Source organism: Taudactylus pleione, unplaced genomic scaffold (assembly GCF_031769625.1).
Source record: "Taudactylus pleione unplaced genomic scaffold, aTauple2 ptg000619l, whole genome shotgun sequence".
Taxonomy (NCBI): Eukaryota; Metazoa; Chordata; class Amphibia; order Anura; family Myobatrachidae; genus Taudactylus; species Taudactylus pleione.
The window spans coordinates 1,263,637-1,286,200 of NW_028285021.1; the positions used below are offsets into that span (position 1 = coordinate 1,263,637).

Here is a 22,564-nt window from a genome sequence, read left to right on the forward strand (position 1 = left end):
GGTAGAAAGGGAGGAGGTTAGCGGAGGGGGGACTGGGGGATTTGGGGGGGCAGAATTACCGCAGATGTAGGCTGTGCCGTACATGCGCTGGTTTTACGGATGTGACAGGGCATTCGCAGGACTGATTGCAGCTGCGGTAAGTTAGAGTAGAGAGGAAAAACTATCTACTTCCTGAAAAGCTGTCATTGCAAAAATGACAGCTTTTCGGAATAGATAGTTATGAGGAGGAGGAATGATGAATTCCTCCGGTAATTAGGTAGAACTCCATGCGATTTCTAAACCTAAGTACCTCCAGAAAAATTTTAGTAATGATGAATAGGCCCCCATGTCTCCACAGTCAGTTGTAACTAGAGATGAACAATTCAGTTTAGCTGAAAATGAAATACACCCGAACTTTGGGGTCCCGAGTAGAACCGCATCCCGACTTGGGTCTTCTCACTAGGTTTGGAATTCGGATCTAAAAAAGGGATTTCGCGTATTTTGGATTGCATTTAAGTCCCTCCCTCCTGCTTTCAGGTGCTTTGAGGGGGTCACAATTGACTGGAATGAATGGAAATAAATATTATTGATGCTAATAATACTGTAGGAAAGTCCAAGTTACATGATTTTAACTGTTTCATCAATTTAAAAAAAAAAAAAAAAAACACTTGAAGGTGGTTTTTTCAAAACCAAAACCAAAAACACGGGGGATTGCACACATCTCTATTTGTACTTAGAACAAATAGAACTACAGACTGCCTTCCCCTAACACCCATCTTCTCCATCGATGTTCAACTAAAACTTCATTGTGTTAAAATCACTTTAGGATTCAAAGTTAGATTACTAAAAGTAAAGCGGTTTATGGTGCATCCAGGGCCATAACTATGGTAGTGCGACCAGTGCCATGGCACAGGGCACCGCAGGGCAGGGGGCGCTGTTTGGGCCTGTCAATTTTCCGGTTTATTATCATTCTCACTTGCAGATTCCTCTTCTTTTTGTTCCCAGCATCTCTACCCTGGCCCTTCCCCAAGAGGCCATGACCCTTTTTCAGGTGCACTATCTTATGTCCCTATTTAAAAAATGGGGGGGGGGCACCAATGCTCTCTCTGGCACAGGGCACCAAAAAGTCTACTTACGGCTCTGGGTGCATCCTCACCTCTCAGAGACTGGTAACAACAACCCCATAACATGGAATATTCATTTGCAGTTGTGGATTTGCAGAGAATACAGAAAAGTGAAAAAAGAATTAGTACTAAGTTACTTTCACCATCTGGTTTCCCCTTTAAATGCAGCCTCCTTTATGTATTAAGTTTAGTTATGAGAATTGGCTTATATAATAGGGTGTGATTCAGTCCTGCGAGTATATTTTAAAGTGGCGATCATTTTAAAGGTAAAACCAGCTTGGTTTTGCCTTTACAATGATTGCTGCTTTAAAAATATTGGAAGACTTGCAAGGGTTCCTGCAGCCGCACCAGATCACACTCTATTATATAAGCTCCCATAACTACATCAATATGATTAATTAGTGAATTAATTGCTCTCCAAAACTTCAAATCATTTTGAGTCCCCTTTGAGGATTGCTTTAAATTAAATGTGATCATATTATTTTATGTACAGGCAGCACAGACGGTGTAATGGTTAGCGTTACTGCCTCACAGCACTGAGGTGATGTGTTCAATTCCCCCCACGGCCCTAACTGTATGGAGTTTGTATATTCTCCCTGTGCTTGCGTGGGTTTCCTCCAGGTGCTCTGGTTTCCTCCCACACTCCAAAAATATACTGGTAGGCTAATTGGCTCCCCACACAAATTGACCATAGTGTGTGTGTACATGTGGTAGGGAATATAGATTGTAAGCTCCTCTGGGGCAGGGACTGATGTGAATGGCCAAATATTCTCTGTAAAGTGCTGTGGAATATGTGTGCGCTATATAAATAACTGGTAATAAATAAATACATGTACAGTATAAAATAACTTTTAGAAAGTGTTAACACCAGATCTGTGATCATCTCTCACCCTTCCAGATATTGATGAATGCTCATCCCATAGAACCATTTGTACGCAGAAATGTAAAAACTTTCACGGGAGTTACAGATGCTTGTGCGAAGCTGGGTTCACTCTACAGAGCAACGGACGCACTTGTGCAGGTATTCGGAAAACAGATCTTGACCCTTGACCATTAAGAAAGCACAAGGTCCCTGGTGTAGTGTAAATTTGTTATTTATATATATATATATATATATATATATATATATAACCAAACACTTTTGAATGCAAAGCCCCAAATGCAATCAGATCTGGGTCTAAGGAGCAGTGGGCATACTCAGTTAAGGATTATATTTGTGTGCAACATGCTTGTCTCTTGTTATATCCTGGGGTGCAATGTTCAGGTAGCTGCACCCTAGTGTTGCTGAATACTGAGATACAGGTGGATGTTTTCATAGCCTTTACAAGTTACATTTGTTCTTCATTGTTCCCTCGAGATATCAATGAATGCCGACGGCCGGGAACACCTCATCTTTGCCAGCACTTCTGTCGCAACACACAAGGAAGCTTCTTCTGTTCCTGCCGAGCAGGTTTTGTGCTTAGTGCAGACAGAGTGTCATGTGTCGGTAAGTGATTAGAGGATAATTATTGTAGCTGCTTTATACCCTGTTTTTTTTCACCACTGGAATTTTGTTGTTTGGAAGATCACACTGCCAGACAGAGCCATGATACTTCTATACTTCTCAAAGATCCCACTGGGCCCTCTTCAATCAGACTTTCATTGCCAACACTGTATTGAGATGGCACTGACTTGCAGAGGGCTTCACCTATAGCAGCTGTCTTTCTCATAGTACTAGACTTGTTCACAGATAATCAGATGTCCCCAGGTCTTAACTTCAAATTGTAAAAGCTTATTGGGCCGGAGTCATTGTTGTATTCTAACACAAACGTATTAGCGAATTTGCCGCTTAGCATTGCTGTAATATGCTAATGCATCAGCCGGCGGAATTTGTATTGAGACGCCCACCGGGGCCTTCGCAGCTGCCCGCAACTGTGTACACAAATGCAGCATTGGACGCAGATCCTATGGTCACTCAGAATGGCCGCGGTAACTGAGACGCTGGAGCTTTGTTCTCTGCGTGCGCAATCGCTGACGCTGGCTAGTACATGCCCAGGAAACGGCCCAGACATGCCCGCGTTTTGGCCAGAACTCCCTGTAACTAGCCACAATATGGTATCTTCCTGTCAATCAATTGCGAGTGAATCCTCACAGCAAGCTCGATCGCAATTCATTCGCTGTGCATGCGCAATGTGACGTATGCGTAAAACACCGATAATCACTCAACTGCGTGAAAATCACCATAGCGTTCAACTGTGAATCAGGCCCATAATGTGTAAGTGGCAAGGTAGTATATGAGAGTACAAATGTACTGACTACTGGCTACCAGGACCAGGTACAAATATCTATAGAGTTTGAATACTTTGTTCGATAAGAAGACTGTATTACTTGAAGTAGCAACAACTAAACAGTAGCTGATGCACTCGTAGCTGGAATATACTGACCTGGATAGGTGACATGAACTGGGCAGTCAAGGGGCTCTATTTATTATCATTATTTTTACGTAACAGGGAGAGCAGAGCCCGGAGCCGTTCCCAGTGATCAGCTGTGTGGTCTAAACAGAACGTAAGCTGGTCTCTGCTAAAAAAAATAAAAATTACTTACCTGAGTCCATGGACCGGTAGTTGGGGCTCCGGGTGATGTTCTCCCTCCGGTCTGCTGGTCTCCCATGCTGCTCTGTGGCCCAGTCATCAGGTGATCGTGTCCCAGTGCAGTATGGGATGTCAGCTGACCGTAGGCATGGAAGACATCACCAGAGCACCGATGACTGCAGGTAAGTGCTATTGCAGGAGGGGGGGTCACGGGGGGGTCGCGGGGGTCCGCGATCACGGGGGCGGGGCTTAACGCCGGGGGGTAGCAGCGACGGTTCGGTCGGCGCATGCATCGGCACTTTGTCACTGTATTTTTTGCGAAAATACCGTGACTAGTGTGTGGAGGGGATTCGCAGGGACAGAGCTTTATCGCAAGCTCTGTCCCTGCAAGGGATTTGTAGTAAATCCCTGTGATATTGCCTGAATTCGCAAAGCGAATTCAGTCGATAATATCACACTACAATCTGCATTACAAATGTGGATTGTAGTAAACAGAGCCCAAGGTGAGCAGTCAAGGTGTAGCTTAGACTTGAATGTAATAGCTGGCAATATTTCTGTGCAAAACTGAACATCTATGAGATTGATAAATGTGTCAAGAATGTAACTGAATAAAAGCCTCACAGGCCTAGTCATCAAACAATAAATGGCAATGATGAATTGCTCTGGTGTTAAGTATCCCCCGCTGCGAGCTGGATACTTAGGGCTCTATTTACTACAATCCACATATTGAATGCAGATTGTGGTGTGATATTATCGACTGAATTCGCATTGCGAATTCAGGCAATATCACAGGGATTTACTACAATTCCCTTGCTGGGACAGAGCTTGCGATAAAGCTCTGTCCCTGCGAATCCCCTCCATACTCTAGTCAGGGTATTTTCGCAAAAAATACAGTGACAAAGTGCCCGCGCATGTGCCGTCCGGCCGCCGCTGCTACCCCCCGGCGCTAATCTCTGCCCCCCGGCACTAAGCCCCACCCCCATGATCGCGGACCCCCCATGACCCCCCCTTTCCCTTAATTACACTTACCTGCATGATCCGGGCCTCCGGTGATGTCCTCCATGCCTCCGATCAGGTGATCGCCCATACTGCACTGGGACCCGATCACATGATGACCGGGCCGCAGTGCACTATGGGAGACCAGCTGACCGGAGGGGAGACATCTCCGGAGGCCCAATCACCGGTCCCTGGAGTCAGGTAAGTAAAAAAAAAATTTGACAATTTTTTTTTCTTTTTTTTACAGTAATCAGCTTGCGGTCTGTTTAGACCACACAGCTTATTACTGGGACCGACTCCCGGCTCTGCTCTCCCCGTTAGAGCAGAGTAGGAGGCCGGTAACCGGGAGAGAGCCTGGATAACGCCACCTCCAGGTGGCGTTATTATCACAGGGCTGTCCCCGATATTTTTTACAATTTATTTTTAGTAACTTTGGCCAGATCACATTTCCCATTACAATAATGGGAAATGCGATCTGATTACTAAAAATAAGTGATACTTAGGGGTTGGAGTAGAATTTTACGAATTCTACTCCAATTGCCCTGTAATAACTATAGGTGATACTAAAATAATGTGAAAAGGGTGTGATAACACCCCTTTTCACTTTATTTTAGTACAAATAATGTTAATAAATAGAGCCCTTAATCATTGGGGGTATTACGGCCTCCAATGATGAATAGACCCCTTAGAGTGGTGAGAGTAGGCCTGTTTCAAAGCTAACAACTGACAATGGTGAAAGCAAGCCAGGGTCAAAGCCATTAATTCAGTCCAAGAATGGTGAGAACCAGCCAGGGTCAAAGCCAGTATTTCAGTCCGAGAATGGTGGTCAGATACAGTAATTCAGAGGTATATTTACTAAAGTGAGAGTTTTTAGAAGTGGAGATGTTGCCTATAGCAACCAATCAGATTCGAGCTATTGTCTTCTAGAAGGTGCTAGTTAAATGTTGAGTAGAATCTGATTGGTTGCTATGGGCAACATCTCCACTTCTAAAAACTCTCACTTTAGTAAATATACCCCTCAGTCTGAGAATGTTGACAGTAAGTTGGAGTCAAAGCCAGTAACTCCTTCCGAGAGTGGTGAAAATAAGCCGAGGTCAAAGCCAGTAACTCATTTGGAGAATAGTGAGAGCAAGCAGGGGTCACAGCCAGTAATTCAGTTGGAGAATAGTGAGAGCAAGACAAAGTCAAAGCCAGTAACTCATGGGTCTTTTTACTAAGCCTTGGATGGAGATAAAGTGAACGGAGATAAAGTACCAGCAACCAGCTCCTAACTGTCATTTTTCAAATACATGGCAGTTTGAAGCTGATTGGCTGGTACTTTATCTCCATTCGCTTTATCTCTATCCAAGGCTTGGAAAATAGACCCCTCAGACGTGGAATGGCGAGAGCAACCCAAGTCACAGCCAGTAATTCATTCTGGGAATGGTGAGAACTACCAGAGTCACAGCCAGTAATTCATTCTTGGGATGGCGAGAGCAAGCCAGAGTCACAGCCAGTAATTCATTCTGGGAATGGTGAGAACTACCAGAGTCACAGCAAGTAATTCATTTTTGGGATGGCGAGAGCAAGCCAGAGTCACAGCCAGTAATTCATTCTGGGAATGGTGAGAGCAAGCCAGAGTCACAGCCAGTAATTCATTCTGGGAATGGTGAGAGCAAGCCAGAGTCACAGCCAGTAATTCATTCTGGGAATGGTGAGAGCAAGCCAGAGTCACAGCCAATAATTCATTCTGGGAATGGTGAGAGCAAGCCAGAGACACAGCCAGTAATTCATTCTGGGAATGGTGAGAGCAAGCCAGAGTCACAGCCAGTAATTCATTCTGGGAATGGTGAGAGCAAGCCAGAGTCACGGCCAGTAATTCATTCTGGGAATGGTGAGAGCAAGCCAGAGACACAGCCAGTAATTCATTCTGGGAATGGTGAGAGCAAGCCAGAGTCACAGCCAATAATTCAGTCCGAGCAGAGTGAGAATAAGCTGAGGTCACAGCCACTTATTCAGTCTAAGGGGTAAATTTACTAAAGGTTGATTTGATGGTCGATTTGAAGTGTGATTTAGCTCACCTCAAACCGACTCAAATCGCATTGTGACAACCCCGTTTTTTTACCACAATTACTAACGGTCGATTTGTTTTGCGATTTGCAAAATAAAGTCAATTTGATTCGGTTTTGAACAGTGATTTGCTGTTCGATTTGGCATTTTCATCTACAAATCTCCCACTTCAAACCGAACTGCAAATTCCCGACTGCATTGAACTGCTTCATGCTTTCACTTTCAGCATGAGCAGTTCGTTCTCACAAAGATGCATGCATATGACTGTTACAAGCAAACAAATAGTTAATATAGAACTGCAGGTTCCAGCAACTATTCCCTGTACTTAGTCAACCAGGACTGGGTTTGAAAAGTCCGGGGCTGGTTGTGTTTTGGGGGTGGACCTCACGTCAATTTTTTTTAACTTTTAACTCTTTATTTGCTTTTTACAGTCAGATACATGCAGGCATCTCACTGATGTCTGCATGTATCTGTGTCAATACGACCTGCTCATGCTCAAATCGAAAGCAAGAAGCAGGTCTATTCATTTGGTGATTTGAAGTCCGATTTTGAGGTCGATTTCAAATCGAATGATAGTAAATAAGGGTTTTGTATGTTGGGCTATGTAAAAGTACCAATGTTTTCCCGATGTTCGATTTGAGGTCGATTTGACTAAAATTAGATTTGAAATTCGATTTGACATTCGATTTGGCCTTTAGTAATTACCCAAATGCACAATTGAATACAAATCGAATGAAAATCGCACCTCAAATCACTCAAAATGCCAAAGAGGGTGAGAGCAAGCCCAGGTCAAAGCCAGTAATTCAGCCTGAGAATGGTGAAAACAAGACGGTGTCTGAGCTAGAAATCGAAACAAATAGACAACTGTACACAGTATGCAGGAAGCAAGATGAACGCTATCACAATACCTGACAGCCAACATCCAATCAGAGAAAAGACCCAATAACCAAATGATCACATGATCACAAACAGCCAGATGTGAATGAACCAGACATTTATGACAGATCCTAACACTGAGGTGGTCATTGATTTGATGACTGCTATATCTACAAGCTGTAAATCACTTTTATGTCTCCTGGCTCTCACTGTGAAGACCATGTTTCAAGCTTTGGGGAGAGATAAACTGGAGAAGTTACCCAAAGCAACCACTCAGATTCTACAGTAACTGTCATTTATCTAGTACAGTCTAGTTAGAATGGTTGCTTTGGGCAACTTCTCCACTTTATCTCTCTCCAAGGCTTGATACATCTCCCCCTGTGGCATTAGACTCTTTTTATTATTATTATTATTATCATTTATTTATATGGCGCCACAAGTGTTCCGCAGCGCCTTACAAAGTACAAAAACAGATTGTATACAAGTGACTTACAGAACAATACAATACAGGACATGGATAATATATATTGCTACATTAGCGACCATATCACCCAGATAAGCAACAGAGCATAAGCAGCCAAGTGTTAGGTGCCCTAGTAGTGAGTAAGAAGTAAATTACACTATAGTAAGGAGAAGCACAAGAGGGTAGCTGACCCTGCTCGTGAGAGCTTACATTCTAAAAAGGTGGGGGAAGACAAACTGGGTTGACACAGATAGGGACGAAAGGAGCATGTAGGAAGGAGTTAGAATGATAGCTGGAAGGCTTTGATGAAGTAGTGGGTCTTGAGAGCCCGTTTGAAGGATTGCAACCAGACTCTTCTCATACCAGTTCACATGTGCTTGTTTCCCTTCTAGACGTGAACGAGTGCCTGGAGAATGCCACCTTATGCGACTCTGGTAGTTGTATTAATACCCTTGGATCCTTTGTCTGCTCCTGTGCTGACGGTTTTCTGTTAATTAGTGGGGGTTGCTTAGGTAAAACACTCATTACTTTCCTTTTAGGGGCCGTATGCAATTTGGAACGAAAAGCCGCTTTCAGCGATGACGTCATTTTCGCCGATTTAATTTATCCCCGTATTCAATTTCAGAGTCTTTTCGCCGGCGCGATAACGCAATGCAATGTAATAGGTGAAAACGTTTGGCCTATGATCACCCAGCGGAAAAAAGTGCAGAATTGGGGTTTTGGGGTGCAATGTTGCGGTAACCACCCTGCACCCTTTGGACACCCCACCTGACGCTGACTGCATCAAAAAATGCAAAAAACCCCACAAAGCACACCCCAAAAAAGCACTTTGAAAAAATTCAAAGTGGGGGTACAAATTCAAAAACTAGTGAAATAGTCTCTGGGGGGGTCCCCAAGTATGCCCCAGTTTTTTTTTTTTGATAATTGCTGAAGGTGCGTTTTTAGTGCTATTTAACACTTAATTTTAGCCAATTAAAAACATGCTTGCACCCATTTTCATGTACCCCAAATTTGATGGGACTACTTATTTTCCCCCCAAAAAAGGTGCAAAATGCTATTCTTCATTACTTGCTGACAGACGCTAAATAGCGCCTATTGAGAACATTCAAAGACCCCAAATACCTTCAGCAGGGCTAATCGGGGGTACCCATAGTGAACCCCCATGTCAGAGCATCTTTTGGGGGATGTCAGGCGGATTTCCCCAAAAACAACAGGACTTTTCGCCTGTTTGAGTTTCGTTGCGTCCCATTGTCGCCGATTTGTAATTGAATACGGGGATACGCAGGGATGCACGCGATATTTTTTTGCGCAGAAAAGCGGTGAAGACAGCGAAAAGTCCGTCCTCTGACTTTTTTTGCTTCAAATTGAATACGGCCCTAAATGTCTTTTCTGGCCAAAAATTGATCATCGACAAAACTATTCAGATTAGAGGCGAATTTACGAGATTATTGTGTATATCTGTACTTTGCAGCAATTCCTCCTGAGACACAGACCGCTAGCTTCCTACAAGCAGTACACAGCGACTTAGCACGTCTGAAGCCAACATCACCAACGCCTCTAAGGCTAAGAACTCCAGCCATCAGTGCATCTCAGACTATGATTGCCAGTACCATGTTAGCACGAGAAGTCTTTACAACAAAATCTACCTCAAAACCACAAACTACAACAACAGATCTTCATCCTCTGCCACCACCTCAGCATCTGAAAACGGGTCATTTGCTAAAACCCTCAGGGATCTCTCATATGCCTCTAAAAGAAAACATTATAATGCCAACTGGAGCTCCTACTGCAATGCCCACAAATGTCCCATGTTGGCATAACAAGGAACTGCGACTGGCAGGAAGCACTTGGACAGAACCAGTATGCTCAGACTGCACTTGCCAGGTAAGTGTCACCGTTTGAAACCACAAACTAGTCTTCTTGTCCATTACAGAGATTTACTATTAAGGTGCCTACACACTTGGCGATTTTTTACACAATTTGCCCGATTCCAACGAATCGTGACGAAAAAAATGGTGTAAAATATGCCCAAATTGTGAGTGTCCACTCACGATCGCAATGCCAATGCGCGTCGTGACAATCTCAGTCACGATGCACTGGAATAGTTAGGAGGCACGGTAGATTGTTTGTCACATTGGCACCAAATCGTGCCCATGACTGCTGGGGAGCTGCTGGGGAGAGTTCAAGGGGAAATCGGACACAATGGCCGATTGTGAGCTCATCGCCAAGTGTGTAGGCACCTTAAAACACTTTAATGTTTTGTTACAGGAAGGGACAGTGTTCTGTGAGAGAAGAGTGTGCAGCCCAAACTGCTCCCATCCTGTCTTGCACCCAGATAGCTGCTGCCCGTCATGTGATGGTGAGTTGTGATAGGTCACTTAAATAGTACTCTGACCTCTCTTGGCTCTCATACCTGCATTGTTCATACAGGAATTGTTCATACATGCATTGTGTTGGTCTCTTACAGGGTGCTTGTTTGAGGGGACAATCAGAGCAGATGGAGAACTTTTTCCTAATTCTCCAGATAATTGTACCATTTGTATCTGTTTGGTAAGTGACCCTGAGGGGGAGTTAAGCTGCCCACACATCTAAAGATGGTCTTTTCCAAACAGCTAACTTGATGGCTAGTTGGAAGGAAAATCTGATACAGTATGAGAGCAAATGACAATCAACCACTTGCTCCTAAACACTGGAACGCGGGCAAAAAAACGGTTGTTTATATAATTTGGCTTAATCTGTTTGATGTAACCAACTTGTCTGAATGTCGATTTTTCAGAAGCAAACGGCTGATTGTCATTACCAGATATTCTTTCCAACCAGCCAACTAGTTGGATGGTTGTAAAGATAATATTTAGGTGCGTGGTCAGTTTACGACTAAGCTGCAGTTAGGCATTAATGTTAAATTCTACCATACTGTAGAATATTTCTGAAAGAAAGGTGTTTAATCATATTAACAAAAGTACTGACAACAGGTGATCCACTCATTACTTACGCAGGTGGGGGTCTATGAAAAATGGTGTGGTTTTTTTTGAGGTTATGTATTGCAGCTATTAAATTGGCAGTAAAATAATCTAATAGTCCATCTTAGTACTAAATTTATTTGCAATAAAAAGTAAAAATATCCACTATTTATAAATTCAGAGTGTAATTGGAAATGATCAGCCACTGCATATCCCTAAGGACCCACAGTCTTTATTAGGAGACAGATTATCCCCAAAACAATGCAGATTCAGGTGTTGCAATCCCCAATATGCTTCCCATTTACACTGTAGTCTTAGACAGGGATGGACTGGCCAACAGGGGTACAGGGGAAATCACTGGTGGGCCCCACTGCCTGAGGGCCCCATATAATCTTCTAATGTAAGGTTTTAGACTCTGCACTCAAATTTTACATGTAAGGCCCTGTACATACTGGCAGATTTTTATGAACTATATGAACGATAACTATATAGTTGAACGATATATCGTTCAAATCGTCCAGTGTGTATGCACTATGCAATAATTGATGCGTGCTCCCACGGGTCGTTAACATTATCCCCATTCGTCTGTACATGCAGTCCAATCTAGGGATATTGTTAATGATGCCATGCTGCCAAATGCAGCATGGCCCACTCTCCCCCCCTCCTGTGCGCTGACGTTGCCGGCATCGGCAAGTGTGGATGCACTTACCTATGCTGGCACCCCACGCCGAGCCTGCCACTGCCAATATCACTCCATACACACAACGTCCAGTGTGTACGGGCCTTTACTCTATTACAGGGTCAGTTGCCTTTTAAAGCAGGAACATGGTTAAACATAGATGGATGCACTGTAGTATCCATGTTGTCTGCAGGCTATGTCCATGGTTGGGCAGACCACTGGGGGGGCTGGAAAAACCCATTAAGCATGGGCCCCTACCACTGTCTTCTCTCGGTGGGCCATTCATACCCCAGTCCAACACTGGTCTTAGGGGTACATTACTAAAGTGCAGGTTTTAAAAGTGGAGGTGTTGTCCATAGTAACCAATCAGATTCTATCTATTTTCTTCTAGAAGGTGCTAGTTAAATGTTATGTAGAATCTGATTGGTTGCTATGGGCAACATCTCCACTTCTAAACCCTCTGACTTTAGTAAATATACCCCTCGGTCTGAGAATGGTGAGAGTATTTTGTTGTCAAAGCCAGTACTCCTTTCGAGAGTGGTGAGAGCAAGCAGGGGTCCGTCAGAGCCAGTAACTCAGGGGTCTATGTACTAAGCCTTGGCTCCTGTCACAGCAAGAATTTCATCCAAGTTAAGCATTTGAACGGCACTCATTCGGCATAAAAATTAAGAGATTAGGATGAAGCTAATTATTTACTATTGAAGTGGCCACTAACCCTTTCCAAACCACTCCACATGTGCCGCTTATCAGATGTCCTTATTAATGATTCATAGGACATTTCATGCTTCAAACAACTTTCTCATAGTTTTTATTTTTAAGTACGTTGTTCATCAATACTTTATGCCACAAGATCCTACCCAAATATATTTTAACTTTAGAATTGGTAACAATAAAATGTGAAAAAAATGTGCTGGGACCTGAATACTTTTTCAGGGCACTGTCGAGGAGATTTATCAAAGCTTGGAGAGAGATAAAGTACCAACCAATCAGCTTCTGTCACTTTACAGGCTGTCTTTCAAAAATGACAGTTAGGAGCTGATTGGTTGGTACTTTGAAGATTTATCAAAGCTTGGTGAGAGATAAAGTGGAGAGAGATAATGGTCTATTTACTAACGGAGATAAAGTACCAACCAACCAGCTGCTAAATGACATTTTTCAAACACAGCCTGTGACATGGCAGTTAGGAGTTGATTGGCTAGTACCAACCAATCAGCTTCTAACTGTCAGTTTATAGGCTGTGTTTGAAAAATGGCAGTTAATAGCTGATTGGTTGGTACTTTATCTCTTTGCAAGCTGTGATAAATCTCCCCCAGTATATGGTTTGCCCAGGACCGGCGCTACCACTAAGCAAACTTAGGCAGCTGCCTAAGAGTGCCAACCACTGCAGGGCGCCGCTGGAATAATGTGTAGTGTGAACCGCACATAAGTGCAGCCTGCACTACACTACTAGTAACAAACACACAGCCGTCGGCGCCAGCAGCAGTGTGTTTGTTTTAGCAGTCGAAGAGAGTCAGACAGACTCTCATCGGCTGCTGCCCTCACTGCCAGAGCCGGGATGGAGCTCACTCATGAGCTACATTATCCGGCTCCCACAGTGGGTGATGGGAGAGACGTCATGATGTCTTTCCCATCATGCAAAGCGGGCCGGTCCAGGGGGTGGACAGAGGAGCTGACGCCAGAGCGGGGATTAAGGTAAGTGGAGTTTTGTGGGGGTTTTTTACGTGTGTGTCTGTCTGGCCCTGGGATCACTGCTGGGGATACTGCTGGGGGGGGGGGACTGCTACTGGGGGCACTGCTGGGGTGGACTACTACTGGGGGCACTGCTGTGGGGCCTACTACTACTGGGGGCACTGCTGGGGGGGACTACCACTGGGGGCACTGCTGGGGGGGGACTACCACTGTGGGCACTGCTGGGTGGGACTACTACTGGGGGCACTGCTGTGGGGCCTACTACTACTGGGGGCACTGCTGGGGGGGACTACCACTGGGGGCACTGCTGGGGGGGACTACCACTGGGGGCACTGCATAGGGGGACCACTACTGGGGGCACTGTATAAGGGGCACTACTGGGGGGACTGTATAAGGGACACTACATTGGGCACTGCATAAGGGCTTGTGTAGCTATCCGAGGGTGGGGAGGGGAAGAGGGCGCAAGGTTGAAGAAATGCCTAGGGTGCCAAGAAACCTTGCACCGGCCCTGGGTTTACCACCACCGACTTTCATCTTGGTCAAAGTATTCTCCCTTACATTATTGGCCACAGTTTTGAATGTAACAAATACCAATGGGGGCCTATCTGAGATCCCAATTTTCCAAGACATATGTCTGTAGAACACAGGTTCTCAAACTCAGTCCTCAGGACCTCAAACAGTGCATTTTTTGCAGGTCTCCTCACAGAATCACAAGTGAAATAATTAGCTCCACGTGTGGAACTTTTAAAATGTGTTGCTGAGTAATGACTGCACCTGTGCACCTGCTGGGTGACCTGGAAAACGTGAACTGTGTGGGGTCCTGAGGACCGAGTTTGAGAACCACTGCTGTAGAACATACAACACCTCATTCACCAGCTGATTCACTAATACCCCTTTTCCACCTAAATTCCGGGTCTGACCCGGAGTTGGAACAAAGTTCCTGTCCGGATCAGACCCGGAATTCCAGAGTCGGCGCCGCTCACACCAGAGTTGGGTCTGCATAGACCTGGCTTTTCTGGAGTGAAAGTGGTCGCTTGGAGATGACGTCATCTCCAAGCGCCACTGAAGCCGGACCAATCGGCCGGCTAGCAGGGCACTCCAGGTCATCATGACCCGGAGTGCGCTGTTCTCACAGCAGTGTTTCACGGGCTACGCCCGTGTTAAACCCTGCTATTTACCTGGGTTGGATTGCCGGGTCACTCGACCCAGCGATCCAACCCTCTCCCCTTTTACACCAGGGAGCTGCCCGGGTTAACCCTTCAAAAACCCGGGTTTTAGCTCCGGTGTAAAAGGGGTATAAATTGCCCTGTTCATTAACTAGTGTGTAGATTGTACTCTATATATTGCACCCTAGTATTTTAGAGGTCACTAAGGCCTTGCATGATTATATAAAGTTTGCAGACAGACTTCTTTTATACAGGTACACAGTGCATCCTAATATGATATATAATTGTATTGTAAGATTTTAATCAGTTTTCTGATTACTACTAGGCTGGAAACATCACCTGCATCCCCCCTGTGTGTCCTTCTGTCTCATGCCCTGAACCTTTCATGTCGGACTGCTGCCTACAATGCCCAGGTCTGTGATGTAGCTGCCTATATTAAATTTGAGGGCATTTATGAAAACTGGTTAATGAGCAATTGTGCGCAAAATAATAAATTGCATATAATTATTAATATAAATAAGTATAACTAATTGCAGCCAATCAGGCATCAGCTTTTTATTTCTACTAGAAATAACAAACTCTGGTTTCTGTGGATTACAGCATCTTTATTAAAACAATTACCTGAGCACCACTTTTCCTAAGTGTCCTAAAGTTTGCTTAGCTGTTTATAGCTTTGATTTTGTTTAATGCCAATCAATCTCTGCGACCATGTAGATAGCTGTGAATTCCAAGGAAGCATTTATCCTCACGGAGCCAAATTTAGCCGGGACGAAAATGGATGCACATCGTGCTTGTGTCAGGTCTGGATAGCTCCATTCATTTTCTCTGCTAATTGTCGCAAACAGTGCCTACTCCAGGAGTGGGGCTGCAGCACAGTCCAAAATTCAAATAGGGGAGCCACACCAACTGCCAGTGATGTTTGGCAGCACCTGGGGTGACAGTTGGTGTGTCTTCCCCTATTTGAAATTTTGGACCCTGCTGCAGCCCCACCTTTGGAGCCGCCATTGGTCGCAAATATTATTCCCTTCTCGTATTTATTGTAAAGACCCTTGTAAAATCCTTTGTTCTGAATTGTGAATAGAATACTATCTACCCATGACATATTTCTCAGTACATGTATGCTGTAGAACAGTGGTGTCAAACTCGGGCCCTACAGTTGCTGTGGGACTACATATCCCAGCATGCCCTGCCACAGTTCTAGCATGCCCTAATAGCAAAACTCTGGCAGTGCATGCTGGGATGTATAGTTCCACTGCAACTGAAGGGCCCGAGTTTGACACCACTGCTGTAGAATTAATTTCTATACTGTGATCTCTTTCTTGCTATCCTTAGAATGGAGCGGTAGAGTGCTCATTTGTCCCGTGTCCTAGTTTAGAGTGCCCTAGAGAGGACTGGGTGTTGGCGGCTGGACAATGTTGTTTCAAGTGTCAGGATCCACTGCAGAGTACAGGTAGGTTACACTAAATGGATACTGGGTAAAATTATACTTTTTATACATGAAGGACATTGTTACCTAGGAAGTGTGTGGCCATGGGTGCAGCCTTTTCACCCTTGTATGCCAACATTTTAGTATAGTATTAATAGCTTCACCACCCTTAAGATGGATTTCCCATTGGCTTGTTGCATTCCATATGGGTAATATGCATTGCATTTGAATGTGACGCATCCCGCCACTGATTGCATGCATAGCCGCATTTATTAATGCCGAATGCATGAAGATTTGCGATTAAAATCGCAAAGGACTGTGCTTCCAATAAGAGCTGTTCTTTGCGGTGTGAGCTGCTGGGAACCCTGGCAGAGATCCTATTGGATCCGTCTCTGAGAATTATACGAAAGATGCCCATAGGCTTCTATTATTGGAAACAATCTCTGGAAAGTTTTGCTTTCTGGAGCTTGATGCATATGGGGCATGTGGTCAAAACTGCATTTACAGAGGATTGACTGCATCTCTGAGGATAGTGCATCCCGCCCCCAAAATCATTAAATATCATATATAGTGTACAATGGATCTCAGGAAGTATGGTGATAACAAAATAATAATGAATTTAACTTCAGTGTAGTTCTATAGGCAACAAATTGAACTTCTTGATATTATTTGAAATATGTCACAACTTAAATTTAAACTTCAACTTATTGCAAAGAGAATAAAGACCAGGGCCGTAACTAGGGTAATGCGGCCGGTGCCATGGCACAGGGTACCGCAGGGCAAGGGGCGTTGTTTAGGCCTGTCATTTTTCTATTTATTATCATTCTCACTTGTAGCTTCCTCTTATTTTATCCCCAGCATCTCCTGGCCTCCCCCATCTCCTCCCTGGCCCTTCCCCATGAGGCCATGGCCCTTTTTCAGGTGCATTATGTTCCTATTTGAAAAATAGGGGGGGCGTCAATGCTCTTTCTGGAACAGGGCACCAAAAAGTCTAGTTACGGCTCTGATAAAGTCAATTCTCAGCTGGGAAAGAATTAATTACATCCCAAATGTGTACTATTTCATGTTCCATATGGACAATATGTCCATAGGGAATTGTGAGGTTTTCCATTACCGTCACTCAGCGCCAGCTTGTCAGTCCAAAGGCAACCGTATGTGCTGGCTGAGGGCACCTGGTGCCTCTATGGGTTCAGAACCAGTTACTGTAGGAAAACAACTGTAAGAGTATACTTTATATTATGTATATGTTAGTAGGAAAACACACAGGCTACGAACAGTACACGTAACAAAAAGCAGAGTATACAGCACAGAATGCTTTTAGTTACCTTTATACATTTTAAAGTTTTTGACATTAACGTGTTTATTTAGTTATATTTTAATTTTATGCTAGTCCCAGTTCATTAGGCAAATTATATTAATTAAACATATACTGGTAGATGTATGAAGCCTTGGAGAGAGATAAAGTACCAACCAAACAAATCCTAACTGTCATTTTCAAGCACAGCCTGTAAAGTGACAGTTAGGAGCTGATTGGTTGGTACTTTATCTCTCTTCATTTTATCTCTCTCCAAGGCTTAGCACATCTACCCCATAAACTTCAATTATATATAATTAATATGGACATAAAAACCCACAAAAACATTTTACAGAGAAGACACACAAATGCACCTCACCTAATATTTAGAGAATTGTATTATCTTTATTTTGTAAGGTATATTATGTAACTACAATAGCTACTCCAAAGGTGCTATAACACAAGCAAACTAATTATAATTATTCAGTGGGCAAGCCTTCTGAGCATTTCTGATATACATCTTTTTTGCTAAACAGAGCCTTTCCTAAATCCAAAGTTAATTTGTTATTGTTCTCTTTTTGGGTTTGTGTTGTTGTGTCGATGATGTCCTAGTGCAGAGGTTCCCAAACTCCGCCATTACAGTCCATGTTTTAAGGATATCCTTGCTTGAGCACAGGTGATTTAATTAGCACCGCAGTCAATTTGATTTAACCATCTGAACTGAAGCATGGATATCTTTAAAACCTGGACTGTAATGGCAGAGTTTGGGTACCTCTGTCCTAGTGAATTGATAGGTTCTAGAATGATATGAGTATTGGTTTAGGCCATGAAAGCATTGCCCCCACTGTTGCCCTGAAACAATGATTGTGGTATTATGCTGTCATTTTTCCTTGCAGTCTAGTTTGAGTGATTGTGATAACAGCCTTAGAACCAGGGCCAGATTGACCATCTGAAACTTCTGGCAAATGCTAGAAGGGCCGTTGGCCTCAGGGCCGGATCAAGGAGGGCGGAAGTGTACCAGCCCTTTGCCCGTGCCGCCGGATTCACTATATGAGCTCAGGTGGAAGGTGTGGTGGCACTGATGGAACGGTGCGTTCTGTTCGGCTGGGAAGAGATGGGGGCGTGCTGCGAGGACAGGCCCCCGTGGCTCGTAGCATGCCCCCTCGCACAGGACGGACTGCTAGGGCTGATCTACAGCCCCAGTCCATCCCTGCTTAGAACGGTTACACAAGAATGGTAAAATGATGAAGTACACAATATAAGGGAATTAAGGGCCTCATTTATCAACGAGTTTTATCACTCAAAACAATATGTATGATAAATGGTGCTCAAGCCAATCGGCTGCCCACTGTCATTTTTCAAACAGATGACAGTTGGGAGCTGATTGGCTGGAGCACTATTATCATATGCAATCGGTTTTATCACTCGTTTTGAATGATAAAACTCGTTAATAAATGAGGCCCTCAGTAAGCTATTTGAATTCTCTTTTACTATCATTATCTCCATATAGGATGCCCCTTTGATGACAATGGAATTGAGATTCCAGTCGGTCAGATATGGTCTCCTGGAGATCCCTGTTCAATCTGCATTTGCCAGGTAAATAGAATGATTATCTGTAACCTTACATTACATCAGTTGGTGGGCTCCAGGATTTTATTTGAGATACTAAAACAATTTGAATGTAAATGGAGAATTGAGAGTGTGTAAGAGAAAAGTTTTCTAGTACCTACTGATAACGTAATATTCTCTGTGCTGTTATTGAAATTTTTATAGACAAGTTGTGTTGACATTAACTGGGCGCCCAGCATGTAATAATACCTGTTGTGATCGGATCTAGGCAGACGGCTCCATTGTGTGTAAGAAAACAGACTGCGTGGAGACGTGTCCTCACCCCATCCCAGTGCCTGGACAGTGTTGCCCTGATTGCTCAGCAGGTAATGGCATTGTCATCAGGGCTGGTTTAAAATATTGTCTGGCCTACTGATAAAAAACTTTAGAGGTCCCTCCAACCTCTTTGCAAAAATCTTTTTTTCCCAAAAATAGTGTCAAGATTTATCAAGTGAGCACTACAATAAAAAATAAGATGACTTCTTCTTTACTTTCTCACTGATACAGATGATACTTGGGAATGTTTGTTATATAATTAGAATATGAGACATTAAGTAAATACGTGCTTTGGTAGGACATACTTATTAGAACATTAGCTTGGTGTACAGTTATTACTTTATGTAAATGTTACAGATAATAGTTAGAACTCACACTGAGGAGGAGAATGATCAAATCTTGGAAAAAATATAAAGTGAAGAGAGATAAAGGGGGTCTATTCATAAAGATAACGAAAAATGAATAGATACTTTTCACTATATATCGCATCAGTTCGATGCGATATATAGCTTTGCTAAGTAGCAATTCCCGTATACTTACCTCTCCGACATCTTCCTGCGCTGTCCAGGGGTCCGGTGGTCCTGTCTTCGGCTGCGGTAGAGGGTGAGCAGCTGGGAGGCGAAGGCAGGTCCTCCCTGCGCATGTGCCGGCGGCTAAGGTCAGAGGAGGCTGCAATGGCTGCTGGGACATAAAGAGGTGGAGCCAGCACTGGGAGTCGGGGACTGCGAGCAGACAACAGGGAGGGAAGCAACTTCTCTGCCCGCTTCGTGGTGGTGTTCGGAGGACGCTACCCTGAGATGGCAAAATCTGAACACAAAGGAGAAGTGGAAAGCTGAGCTTTCTGTCCTTTAATGAATCGCACTCGCCATACTAAAGTAGGATAATGCGATTCATCCACGGAGCGGGGGTACCACTGAAGAAGTAATGAACTTCTCTATGGTAATCCTACTCTGTGAATTGCGCAAAGCAGAGAAAAGCCCTGTTTTCCACAAAACAAGACTTTTCTCTGCTCTATGAATAGATCCCAAAGTACCAGCCAATCAGCTTCTAACTATCATTATTCAAACACAGCCTGTAAAATGGTTCCATGAATGTAGACAGGAAGTTCCAAAAGATGGCTGCCATGGTGACAGCAACATGAACATCATTGTCATCCAGTAGCTACTTACACACGTTGCTGGTTTTCAGTTGAAATATCAAATTCCAACAGCAGGTGGCTGATATCCTTTCCACTTTCACATACAGAGTATGGAACGGTGCCACAGCTTAGTATGATTTATTTTGTCAAATAACTCTATAACATATTGAATCACCTAAGATTAGGAGATCATTTTCCTTAAAAAAAAAATTTAATAATATTTTGGGCAGCACTGGGCTAACTTTGATTGTTTTGCAGGGTGCTCTTACGGAAGGAAGACATTCAGGAACAACGAAAGTTTTCCATCCTCTACAGACTCTTGTCTCACATGTATTTGCCTGGTAAGGAATGTGCACATTACAATGTCCATAGTTTGCTGAAGCAATGAGCAAACTGGTGTATTGGATTGTGCAATCCTAATCTGCTCAGGGCCGAATTAAGTCTTGTGGGGGCCTCAGGGAAACTAAGCTGTGGTGGCCCCTCAAAACCACATGGAGCCTACCCCCTACTCCCCCCTCTCCAAGCCACACATAGCATACTGCCTCCCTCCCCACCTCGGATTACTCACCTGACCTCCGATTCCGGCAGGGCGGCTCCCGAGTACCCTCATCTGCATCTGTGTCACGTGACTCTGATGAGAGGACTTGGGAGACACTCTGCGCTTAATGACTGTGCTGCTGCGTGCAGTAGAACTCAGAGCCGCGCCAGCTGAGCCCCCATCTGGGTGCAGGTGCTGCTGGACACGAGTTCTCAGCAGGGTTATGCCAACTTTGTATGGGGACCCCTATGTGTGTGGGGGCCCCAGGGCGTCCGCCCCTGTCTCCCCCCATTCCCCCCTTAATCCGGCCCAAAATCTGCTAGAGCAGTGGTTCCCAAACTATCTTGAATCACGGCGGCCTAAAGGATCAGCATTTTTTTCACTGCACCCCTACGCCAAAAGTTTCTTATTGAAAAATTCAGAAAAAACCTATTATATTATGCTTACCTGTCATCCCTAGGGTCAGTGATGTGGTGGTGGACAGGGTTGTGCTTCTGCTTGTACACATATTTTATGATTGGTAAGCGCCAGCACATTGCCCATAAATAATTTAATTTGGTCCTGAACCACCAATCCGTGGCACTGTGGAAGCACCCCACTGCACCCAGTTTGGGAACCACTGTGTTAGTGTATGGCTTCAGAAATACCATATGTGATATAATTGCAATGAAGAAAAGTAAAGCTATCGTGTAAACATAGCGAGAAGTGAGAAGGGTATATACCACTATGAAGCTGGCAGCATTCTTATTCACCCAAAGATACAAGATGTCTTTTGATTTTTTTTTTAAATCTTTTCAGATGGGCACAGTTGCTTGTTCTCCAATTGAATGTGCTCCTAGCTGCACCTACCCTTTCCATGATGAAGGAGATTGTTGCCCTGTGTGTCGAGGTATGAACCTGTATGACTCTGCTCTTTGCCTGCTATTCCCTGCTGCCTCCTAACATAAGAATGTTTGTGCCACTGCAGACTGCACATACGATGGGAGGAAAGTGTTAAACAGACAGACGTTTTCCCTGGAAAGTGAGCCCTGCACACAGTGTACCTGCCAGGTGAGCTCTGCCACCCATAGTGACATACAGTACTCTACAATCAAAAACCTATGAGCAGCAGACTGGCTACAAAATGTAGGTGTCCTAATTCAAACTTTGCATCTTGACCCCCAAAGGTGTAACTACTATATATCTTTAATTGGTCATACTCTGAGGCCATGCTACAGGTATGTACCACTATCATGGCAAATTTGGGTCTAGTCTTCAGTGTGCTGATGCATATGGGAACAAACAGCATTATTGTGTCAAGTGTGCTTCCCAAAGAAAACCATTGAGATTCCCTGTATTATATTTTTCTGCCACCAGATGGCGTTTTGAGATAATTGTACTTTGTATGTACTGTAGGATAAAAAAAATATTCAGCCCCATGGATCCTGTGCAAATCAAATAATACTGTTCACATCTGGGCTTATAATTAAATCAGTAGCAAATGTGGTCTGATGTGAAGTAACATCACTAATGCTGGACATACACTCGATATCCATTGATCGCCCCGATAATTGTAGTGTTTGTGTTGCCGACCGAGGGTTAAATATCAATCGGTCGGGCATGCCGGATCATCTAGCATGCCCATCTGATGCAATATCTGCAAGTTGCAATGTCGGCCGCAGCGGGCAGTGTATGCTCAGCCCCAGCCAACAGAGACATTTCCACTGTTCCTTCCCATGGAAGGAACGGGGAAA

The 22,564-nt window shown here is 44.1% G+C and overlaps 1 protein-coding gene across 4 annotated transcripts in view; it reads left to right on the forward strand.

Annotated features, from left to right (window-relative positions):
* VWCE (von Willebrand factor C and EGF domains) overlaps positions 1-22,564 on the forward strand; it is an 82,504-nt gene that overhangs the window by 34,301 nt on the left and 25,639 nt on the right. For 3 of the 4 annotated variants that reach the window (XM_088454473.1, XM_088454472.1, XM_088454475.1), the window contains 14 exons: positions 2,002-2,124; positions 2,461-2,589; positions 8,450-8,569; positions 9,529-9,941; positions 10,326-10,416; positions 10,525-10,607; positions 14,877-14,964; positions 15,266-15,351; positions 15,884-16,001; positions 18,782-18,867; positions 19,109-19,205; positions 20,552-20,634; positions 21,630-21,720; positions 21,799-21,881. In XM_088454473.1, the coding sequence (XP_088310599.1) occupies positions 2,002-2,124; positions 2,461-2,589; positions 8,450-8,569; positions 9,529-9,941; positions 10,326-10,416; positions 10,525-10,607; positions 14,877-14,964; positions 15,266-15,351; positions 15,884-16,001; positions 18,782-18,867; positions 19,109-19,205; positions 20,552-20,634; positions 21,630-21,720; positions 21,799-21,881 (1,691 nt within the window). The remainder of the gene's footprint in view (positions 1-2,001; positions 2,125-2,460; positions 2,590-8,449; positions 8,570-9,528; positions 9,942-10,325; positions 10,417-10,524; positions 10,608-14,876; positions 14,965-15,265; positions 15,352-15,883; positions 16,002-18,781; positions 18,868-19,108; positions 19,206-20,551; positions 20,635-21,629; positions 21,721-21,798; positions 21,882-22,564) is intronic. The other variant, XM_088454474.1, reaches the window with a different exon arrangement.